General features: G+C 48.6%; 1 protein-coding gene across 1 annotated transcript in view; it reads right to left on the reverse strand.

Moving 5' to 3' along the window:
- The window catches only part of LOC144508199 (fish-egg lectin-like), a 15,371-nt gene extending 5,733 nt beyond the window's left edge, over positions 1-9,638 (reverse strand). The window contains exons 1-3 of the mRNA XM_078236015.1: positions 9,552-9,638; positions 2,223-2,450; positions 390-729 (exon numbers count right to left, since the gene is read on the reverse strand). Of these exons, the coding sequence (XP_078092141.1) occupies positions 390-729; positions 2,223-2,450; positions 9,552-9,600 (617 nt within the window). The 5' untranslated portion in view covers positions 9,601-9,638. The remainder of the gene's footprint in view (positions 1-389; positions 730-2,222; positions 2,451-9,551) is intronic.
- Positions 9,639-11,012: the final 1,374 nt, after the last annotated feature.

An 11,012-nucleotide genomic window follows, 5' to 3' on the forward strand; every position in this document is an offset into this window, starting at 1 on the left:
GGGTCCGTAACTTTGGGGGGGGAGGGGGGGTCATAGATTTTGGGTTAGGAGATCCTGCAGGGTGATTTTTTCACCCAGAGGGTGGTGGGGACTTTCTCCCTGAGGGGGCAGGTGGAGACAGAAATCCTCAACATGTTTAACAAAAAAAAACCCACTCGGAAATGCGTTTGAAAAGCTGGAACCAGCCAGCTATGGACTGAGAGCTGGGGGATGGGGTTAGACTGGATGGCAACTCATTAACCTGTCTGGACACAATGGGCTGAATGGCCTTCTTCCGTCCTGTGAAGGTTCTGTCATTTCTCAAATTCTATGAATTGTGGAATAAATTTCTTACTACATGTTTATTTTGGAATGGTGTAACTGGCGTCAGTGTGACCCGAGTGCCGTACCTGCGATAGACCACACCGGCGCGATCTATTGCAAAGACAGTCCCATCTGTTCCAAGCTCCACCATCTGGAATCGACCAGGTACCCTCAGCCAATGCGTTCCAATGCAGTTCACTGGGTGGATATGCAAGCGACAGTAGATGTAGCCCACCGCATGGACCCCCCAGCAAGTCCGGGGTCCGCACGAGTAATACTTCATTCTACCCGTGATGCGCCTGTAGGCTGGGGTGGAATAGCTGGCTGCTGTGACCGCGTCTCGTTTGTTGGAACAAAAGACATAGTTGCCTCCATTAACTCCGGCTATAATCTGATCGCCACCAGCATCAATCTGCTTCAGCAATCCTGTCGGTGGGGAGACACATTTGGACAAGAAGATTACATTCCATTGACATTGCAATGTCACATCAGTGAGTTAAGGGTGGGGGTGGAATTCACAGAAAACAGTCCATTTTTATAGAGAGCAGAATCTATTTGATGATTAAAGAGGCAATTTAAGTAACGCAACTCAGGAAAAAGTCTACAGAGTCTATTTAAACAGCAGCGCACGGCAAACTGTCTACAGAGTCTATTTAAACAGCAGCGCACATCAAACAGTCTACAGAGTCTATTTAAACAACAGCGCACATCAAACAGTCTACAGAGTCTATTTAAACAGCAGCGCACGGCAAACAGTCTATAGAGTCTATTTAAACAGCAGCGCACATCAAACAGTCTACAGAGTCTATTTAAACAGCAGTGCACATCAAACAGTCTACAGAGTCTATTTAAACAGCAGCGCACATCAAACAGTCTACAGAGTCTATTTAAACAGCAGCGCACATCAAACAGTCTACAGAGTCTATTTAAACAGCAGCGCACATCAAACAGTCTATAGAGTCTATTTAAACAGAGCACAGCAAACAGTCTACAGAGTCTATTTAAACAGCAGCGCATCGCAAACAATCTATAGAGTCTATTTAAACAGCAGCGCACATCAAACAGTCTATAGAGTCTATTTAAATAGCAGCGCACAGCAAACTGTCTACAGTATCCATTTAAACAGCAGAGCACAGCAGTCTATAGAGTCTATTTAAACAGCAAGCACAGCAAAAATCTAGTCTATTTAAACAGCAAGCACAGCAAACAGTCAACAGGGTTTATTTAATCGGCAGAGCACAGCAAACAGTCCATAGAGTCTATTTAAACAGCAGAGCAGAGCAGTCTACAGAGTCCCTGTGAACAGCACACCACATCAAACAGTCCACAGCGATCTATTTAAAAAGAGTTTCTATGAACTACATCACTCAGAGTTCCTTGATTGAAACGACAGCGAAGCTTCCTGATTGAAGCAAGGGGTTTCTCGGGTAAAATGCAGTGAGTGGAGGATAGTTGCACAATATAGATCATAGCTTGGGATGCTGATGATGTGGTACGAAGCTCACATTTATATGATGAAGATAATGACCAAACTTTGGAAAGTCCTTGCGTGGCTGTGATGTGCTTTGACCCAAGGAAGGAAGAAAGAGCTTGCATTTATGATGCACCTGACACATTCCAAAGCATTGAATGAATGAATGACATGGAGCGGAGCTGGAGGGCTGCAGAGATCTCTCCTTGAGGGCAGGATGGAGGATGGTAGAATGCTCTCCCTGGCAGGAGTAACTGCAGTAAGAAGTCTCACAACACCAGGTTAAAGTCCAACAGGTTTATTTGGTAGCAAATGGTATTTGCTACCAAATAAACCTGTTGGACTTTAACCTGGTGTTGTGAGACTTCTTACTGAGCTTACCCCAGTCCAACGCCGGCATCTCCACATCATGAGTAACTGCGAGCAGGACAGATAGAGATGTGCTTACCTGCCATGATAGCCCAGGATCCTTCAACAAGTTTATAAACCCTATGGTCCCTGCCGACCCCCCAGATTCCGGCTGCACCCACAGTGACATGGCCAAGGTTCCCCGGCACTCTGGTCCAAAATTCACCCTTCCTGGTGAACACGTTACCATGGAAATCCACCGCAAACACCTGACCATTGCTGGCGTCGATTTGCTTCATGCGCCCCCCGATCTGCTTGCAGATGAGAGCTGAGGAGAGAGAGAGACAGAGAGAGAGAGAAAGAGAGGTTACCTGGTAAAGCCCATCCTTCACCACTATAGAGAAGGGTGTTGTACGGATAATGGATGACACATCACCTTGGGGGGGAGGGAGGGATTACTCAAACGTCAGTGTATTCTGTAGGACTTAGGGTCAGGAGTAGGCCATTCGGCCCCTCGAACCAGCTCCGTCATTCAATAAGATTTTTAAAAAATCATTTGTGGGACATGGGCGTCGCTGGCCGGCCAGCATTTGTTGACGTGGAGATGCCGGTGTATCTGTTGCATTTTACAGCATTTATTGCCCATCCCTAGTTGCCCTTGGAGGGCAGTTGAGAGTCAACCACATTGCTGTGGCTCTGGAGTCACATTAGGCCAGACCAGGTAAGGACAGCAGATTTCCTTCCCTAAATGAACCTCATGGGTTTTTCCGACAGTTGACAATGGTTTCATGGTCATCAGCAGATCCTTAATTCCAGATATTTTTCAATTGAATTAAAATTCCACCATCTGCCATGGCGAGATTTGAACCTGGGTCCCCAGAACATTAGCTGAGTTTCTGGATGAATAGATGAGCGATAATACCACTAGGCTATCGCCTCCATCGATCATGGCTGATGTGGTTATGGTTTCAACTGAACTTTGCCAATAACCACCCCCCCGCCCCATAATCCTTGTCCATCAAAAATCCATCTAACTCTGACCCCGATTCCTCTCCTCCAGGCTCTATCTGGAGAGGGGAATTCCACAGGCTGGTGACCCTCTGAGGGAAACGAATTTCTCTTCATCTCTGGCTGAAATGGTAGACCTCATATCCTGAAACTTTGTCCCCTGGTTCTCATCACTCCCACTAGTGGAGACATCGTCCTGGCACCGACCCCTGCAAAGCCCCTCCAGGGTCTTATCTGTTCCATTAAGATGACCCCTCATTCTTCTGCACTCCAATGGGGTATCAGCCCAACCTACTCCACCTGCCTTCGTAAGATCAATCTCTCATCCCAAGAATATTTCCTTCCAATTATAGATGGCAGAGGGAAGTTATGTGTGGAACCGGAGGAGATTGGTGAAGCATTGAACCAATATTTCTCTTCGGTGTTCACGCAAGGGGACATGAATATAGCTGAGGAGGACACTGGGTTGCAAGGGAGTAGAATAGACAGTATTACAGTTGATAAGGAGGATGTGCAGGATATTCTGGAGGGTCTGAAAATAGATAAATCCCCTGGTCCAGATGGGATTTATCCAAGGATTCTCTGGGAGGCAAGAGAAGTGATTGCAGAGCCTCTGGCTCTGATCTTCAGGTCGTCGTTGGCCTCTGGTATAGTACCAGAAGATTGGAGGTTAGCGAATGTTGTCCCATTGTTTAAGAAGGGGAACAGAGACTTCCCCGGGAATTATAGACCGGTGAGTCTCACTTCTGTTGTCGGCAAGATGTTGGAAAAAATTATAAGGGATAGGATTTATAGTTATTTGGAGAGTAATGAATTGATAGGTGATAGTCAGCATGGTTTTGTGGCAGGTAGGTCGTGCCTTACTAACCTTATTGAGTTTTTTGAGAAAGTGACCAAGGAGGTGGATGGGGGCAAGGCAGTGGACGTGGTATATATGGATTTTAGTAAGGCGTTTGATAAGGTTCACCATGGTAGGCTTCTGCAGAAAATGCAGATGTATGGGATTGGGGGTGATCTAGGAAATTGGATCAGGAATTGGCTAGCGGATAGGAAACAGAGGGTGGTGGTTGATAGTAAATATTCATCATGGAGTGCGGTTACAAGTGGTGTACCTCAGGGATCTGTTTTGGGGCCACTGCTGTTTGTAATATTTATTAATGATCTGGATGAGGGTATAGTTGGGTGGATTAGCAAATTTGCTGATGACACCAAAGTCGGTGGTGTGGTAGACAGTGAGGAAGGGTGTCGTAGTTTGCAGGAAGACTTAGACAGGTTGCAAAGTTGGGCCGAGAGGTGGCGGATGGAGTTTAATGCGGAGAAGTGTGAGGTAATTCACTTTGGTAGGAATAACAGATGTGTTGAGTATAGGGCTAACGGGAGGACTTTGAATAGTGTGGAGGAGCAGAGGGATCTAGGTGTATGTGTGCATAGATCCCTGAAAGTTGGGAATCAAGTAGATAAGGTTGTTAAGAAGGCATATGGTGTCTTGGCGTTTATTGGTAGGGGGATTGAATTTAGGAGTCGTAGCGTTATGTTGCAACTGTACACAACTCTGGTGCGGCCGCACTTGGAGTACTGTGTGCAGTTCTGGTCCCCACATTACAGGAAGGATGTGGAGGCTTTGGAGAGGGTGCAGAGGAGGTTTACCAGGATGTTGCCTGGTATGGAGGGGAGATCCTATGAGGAGAGGCTGAGGGATTTGGGATTGTTTTCGCTGGAAAGGCGGCGGCTAAGAGGGGATCTTATTGAAACATATAAGATGATTAGAGGTTTAGATAGGGTGGATAGTGATAGCCTTTTTCCTCTGATGGAGAAATCCAGCACGAGGGGGCATGGCTTTAAATTGAGGGGGGGTAGTTATAGAACCGATGTCAGGGGTAGGTTCTTTACCCAGAGGGTGGTGAGGGATTGGAATGCCCTGCCAGCATCAGTAGTAAATGCGCCTAGTTTGGGGGCGTTTAAGAGATCCGTAGATAGGTTCATGGACGAAAAGAAATTGGTTTAGGTTGGAGGGTCACAGTTTTTTTTTTAACTGGTCGGTGCAACATCGTGGGCCGAAGGGCCTGTTCTGCGCTGTAATGTTCTATGTTCTATGTTCTAATTCCCTAGACATTGGGGGTGAGGGGGAGATGGGGAGGGAGTCGTGAATTGATTGAAGTTTCCCAGATATCAAGCACTGATGGGAACGATTGGGACAAATATTGTCCAAGGGGTCTTGTCGAAGATTCAGAGCCAGGTTTTTCTGGGTGAAGTTGGGATGTAAATAGAGGTGATTTACTTTCGGGGAAACTGGACCTACAGACGAGGGAGATGGAAATAGCAAATTACGCGATAGACTTAGATGTGACAGGATGGGAGGAGGCTCAAGTGGAGCATAGGCACCCGCAGGGAGCAGATGGGCCGAATGGCCTGTTTCTGGGCCGTATATCCTGTGTAATCCCATGTAAACACAGAAGGGACGGTACAAGCCAGTGGGGGCACTCCTTCCACGAATGGCAGTTGATGCTGTATCAATTGTTAGGTTCTAAGTTTAGTTTATTTAGTATCACAATAGGCTTACATTAACACTGCAATGAAGTTACTGTGAAAATTGCCACACTCCGGCGCCTGTTTGGATACACTGAGGGAGAATTCAGCATGGCCAATGCACCTAACCTGCACGTCTTTCGTACTATGGGAGGAAACCGGAGCACCCGGAGGAAACCCATGCAGACACGGGGAGAACGTGCTAACTCCACACAGACAGTGACCCAAGCCGGGAATCGAACCCGGGTCCCTGGTGCTGTGAGGCAGCAGTGCTAACCACTGTGCCACCGTGCCGCCCATTTCTTGTCTGAGATTGGGAGGTTTTTTTTAGTCAGAGGGGATTAAGGGAAATGGGGAGAAGCCAGGTACATGGAGTTAGGTCGCTGATCCGCTATGATCACATCCAATGGTGGAACAGGTTCGAGGGGAGGGATGGCCTCCCCCCCTCGTCCCATGGTCCGGGGGGAAGATGAGGAAATTCCATGGGATATGGTGTTGCCAACACTCCAGGCCACAGAGTCTCCAGGACTTGGAGATTGTCCTCCAGACCATGTGCGGACAAAAACACACGAGAGAAAAACAACCCGCGAATTTTAAAATCTGGGCCGGATTTTCCAGGCAGCGGGAAGTCTGAGGCTTGCTGACCCTCGATTCAAACCGTGACTTTACCCGTTAGTGTTTGAGATTGAGGGGGTCTTTCCCCTGTCTGTAGAACACAGCCAGCAACGATGGGAGCATCAAGGGGGAGTGACGGGGGACAAACACCAGTCCCTTGTCCCCATTAGGGTTAGCACCACAAGGCATGAGTTCCACAAACCTTGCTGTGTTGATGTGAAAGCTTTTACTCAAAGTCCTTCAGCATTGGCGGGTGGCACTGCTGCCACACAGCGCCAGGGACCCGGATTTGATTCCCGGATTCGGGTCACTGTCTGTGTGGAGTTTGCACGTTCTCCCCGCGTCTGCGCGGGTTTCCTCCGGGTGCTCCGGTTTCCTCTCACAGTCTAAAGATGTGCAGGTTAGGTGGATCGGCCATGCTAAACTGTCAGTAGTGTCAGGAGATTAGCATGGTAAATCTGTGGGGTTGCGGGAATAGGGCCTGAGTGGGATTGTGGTCAGTCATAGAGTCACAGAGGTTTATAGCATGGAAACAGGCCCTTCGGCCCAACTTGTCCATGCTGCCTTTTTTTGTTTATAAACCCCTAAGCTAGTCCCAATTGCCCGCATTTGGCCCATATCTCTCTGTACCCATCTTACTCATGTAACTGTCTAAACGCTTTTTAAAAGACAAAATTGTGCCCGCCTCTACTGCTACCTCTGGCAGCTTGTTCCAGACACTCACCACCTCTGTGTGAAAAAATTGCCCCTCTGGGCCCTTTTGTATCTCTCCCCTCTCACCTTAAACCTATGCCCTCTAGTTTTAGACTCCCCTACCTTTGGGAAGAGATATTGACTATCTAGCTGATCTATGCCTCTCATTATTTTATAGACCTCTATAAGATCACCCCTCAGCCTCCTACGCTCCAGAGAAAAAAGTCCCAGTCTACCCAGCCTCTCCTTAAAACTCAAACCATCAAGTCCCGGTAGCACCCTAATAAATCTCTTCTGCACTCTTTCTAGTTTAATAATATCCTTTCTATAGTAGGGTGACCAGAACTGTACACAAATTATTCCAAGTGTGGCCTTACCAATGTCTTGTACAACTTCAACAAGACGTCCCAACTCTTGTATTCAATGTTCTGTCCAATGAAACCAAGCATGCTGAATGCCTTCTTCACCACTCTGTCCACCTGTGACTCCACTTTCAAGAAGCTATGAACCTGTACCCCTCGATCTCTTTGTTCTGTAACTCTCCCCAACGCCCTACCATTAACTGAGTAAGTCATAGAAATTATAGAAACCCTACAGTACGGAAAGAGGCCATTCGGCCCATCGAGTCTGCGCCGACCACAATCCCACCCAGGTCCTACTCCCATATCCCTACATATTTTACCCACGAATCCCTCTAACCTACGCATCTCAGGACACTAAGGGCAATTTTTAGCATGGCCAATCAACCGAACCCGCACATCTTTGGACTGTGGGAGGAAACCGGAGCACCCGGAGGAAACCCACGCAGACACGAGGAGAATGTGCAAACTCCACACAGACAGTGACCCAAGCTGGGAATCGAACCTAGGTCCCTGGAGCTGTGAAGCAGCAGTGCTAACCACTGTGCTACCGTGCCGCAGGACCCAAGTCCTGCCCTCGTTCAATCTACCAAAATGCATCACCTCGCATTTATCTAAATTAAACTCCATCTGCCATTCGTCAGCCCACTGGCCCAATTGATCAAGATCCCGTTGCAATCCTAGATAACCTTCTTCACTGTCCGCTGTGCCACCAATCTTGGTGTCATCTGCAAACTTACTAACCATGCCTCCTATATTCTCATCCAGTGCAGACTCAATGGGCTGAGTGGCCTCCTTGTGCACTGTAGGGATTCTATGATTCTAGGAAAATGATTCCTTTAAATGGCGAAGGATTGGGAAAAGGGGGAAGACTGAGTTGAAACGTTGGCTTTATTCTCTCCCCACAGAGGCTGTCAGACCTGCCGAGATTTTCCAGCATTTTCTGTTTTTGTTGCAGATTCCAGCAGAATTTTGCATTCACCCCAGATAACTGTTTAACAGCTGGAAGATATTCCAGAGGCAAGTACTGCGGTGAGGAGAATATACAGAGCTTTCAGGAGAGAGTGAGTGAGAGACAGAGGGAGAGAGAGAGAGAGGGTTGAGAGAGAAACTGAGTGAGAGAGAGTGATAGAGAGGGAGAGAGTGGATGGCTGGAAGTCTCCAGCTGCTGCCAGAAAGGATAGAGAATTTGGCGCTCAACCAAATCTTCATTCACTGCAATGGAGAATCCCACTGGCGTGAATGGCCAGAAAAACCCCCCAATGAGTGAAAGAGAGTGTGAGAGGGGGTGAAAGAGTGAGCGAATAAGACAGAGGATGTGTGTGAGAGAGAGGGTGAGAGAGAGAGAATGAATGAGATAGAGATGGGGAGGGAGAGAGGACGGGATTCCCGCTCCCCAATGCCAGAAAATCCCACCCGAGGTCAAATCCCACCCAAGGTCAACAGATCTTTCCCTGGTCCTGTCCCGCCTGCTACGATTCCCATCGCAGGTGCGATGGGAAATTTGTGAGAGAGCGAGTTAGTGAGTGAAAGAGAGTGAGAGAGGATGAGAGAGAGAAAATGAATGTGATAGACAGAGGGAAGAGGGAGTGTGTCAGAGAGTGAGAGAGATTGAGTGAATGAGAGCAAGGGAGAGTGGGAGCGGACAGTGAGTGAGAGACACAGAGTGAGTGAGTGGGAGAGATAGTGAGAGAGAGTGAGAGTGACAGTGAGTTAAAGTTTATTTATTGGTGTCATAAGTAGGCTTACATTAACACTGCAATGAAGTTACTGTGAAAATCACACTCTGTCGCCTGTTCGGGTCCACTGAGGGAGAATTTAGCATGGACAATGCACCTAACCAGCACGTCTCTCGGACTGTGGGAGGAAACTCACACAGACACAGGGAGGACGTGCGGACTCCACACAGACAGTGACCCAAGCCGGGAATCGAACCTGGGTCCCTGGCGCTGTGAGGCAGCAGTGCTAACCACTGTGTCCCCGCGCCACCCTGAGGACTGCCAGGGAATGAGAAACCATTAGCGAGAGAGCAAACCAGAGAGGCACTAAATAAATGATCCTGAGTGATAAAGAGCCTGTGATGGAAGCTTTGCAGACACTAGTTCCAACAGGTACAGTAAAAATAAGCAGGAGTTCAGGGGAGGTCTCACCCTAAGCACTGACTTTATAATTCCACATTGCAGCCTCTGAACAAAAACACAACTCTGTGTTTAAAGTGACAAACTCACCCCAGGAGCCCCCAGCAAAGAGCAGCAACAGGAAGACACACACTCTCATTGTCTTGTGGTGTGTTACATTCACTGACAATCCTGCAGATGTACAGTGTCCCGACACAAGGCTGCAGCTTTATTTATTGGGAAGTGTTGGCGTGTTGCAAATGCGGCTGCGATTTACAAAACTCCCTATAGCTGAGGGGCTGTTACAGTCTCCCAATAACTTGGTAAGTTTACAAAACTCCCCACAGCATTGTGACTTACGAAACATGCGGCAGCCCAGAGAGGGGTCTGCATTGAGAAAGACATCATTCTTCAGAGGCCAAGGATGGATTTTTAATATTCCTGGTGGCCATCTCTCAGGATTCGGAGAAAGGAGGGAGGTGGTGACCTGGTGGTTAGGGGAAGATTCTGGCTGAGAGGTCCCGTCAATGCATTTGTAAATCAGGGGCCCCCAGCTAATGCTGTGGGGCAACGGGTTAAATTCGATTAATAATTCTGGAATATAAAGCTAGTCTTCCTTAGTACTGACCCTCTGGCAGTGCGGCACTCCCTCAGTACTGACCCTCTGGCAGTGCGGCACTCCCTCAGTACTGACTCTCTGACAGTGCGGCACTCCCTCAGCACTGACCCTCTGACAGTGCGGCACTCCCTCAGTACTGACCCTCTGACAGTGCGGCACTCCCTCAGTACTGACCCTCTGGCAGTGCGGCACTCCCTCAGTACTGACTCTCTGACAGTGCGGCACTCCCTCAGCACTGACCCTCTGACAGTGCGGCACTCCCTCAGTACTGACCCTCTGACAGTGCGGCACTCCCTCAGTACTGACCCTCTGACAGTGCGGCACTCCCTCAGTACTGACCCTCGGACAGTGCGGCACTCCCTCAGTACTGACCCTCTGACAGTGCAGCACTCCCTCAGTACTGACCCTCGGACAGTGCGGCACTCCCTCAGTACTGACCCTCTGACAATGCGGCACTCCCTCAGTACTGACCCTCTGACAGTGCGGCACTCCCTCAGTACTGACCCTCTGACAGTGCGGCACTCCCTCAGTACTGACCCTCTGACAGTGTGGCACTCCCTCAGTACTGACCCTCTGACAGTGCCGCACTCCCTCAGTACTGACCCTCTGACAGTGCGGCACTCCCTCAGTACTGACCCTCTGACAGTGTGGCACTCCCTCAGTACTGACCATCAACTCGACTTTCAAGTCTATGCCTCCACAACCCTTGACCCCCACCTTGTCAATCAAAACTCCCTCTTGCTCAGTGTTGAATATATTCAATGAACCTCAGTGCTCAGCCCTGGGTGGGATTGTGGTCGGTGCAGACTCGATGGGCTGAATGGCCTCCTTCTGCACTGTAGGGATTCTCTGAAATCTCCTCAGGAACCGGTATAGTTCAACATCTTGTTGTTTTACCCTCCAAGTGATATCAGCCCAACCTGATCAATGTGTATTCACCATGTTACAAAATC

This window comes from Mustelus asterias, chromosome 20 (assembly GCF_964213995.1).
Source record: "Mustelus asterias chromosome 20, sMusAst1.hap1.1, whole genome shotgun sequence".
In the NCBI taxonomy this organism is placed as follows: Eukaryota; Metazoa; Chordata; class Chondrichthyes; order Carcharhiniformes; family Triakidae; genus Mustelus; species Mustelus asterias.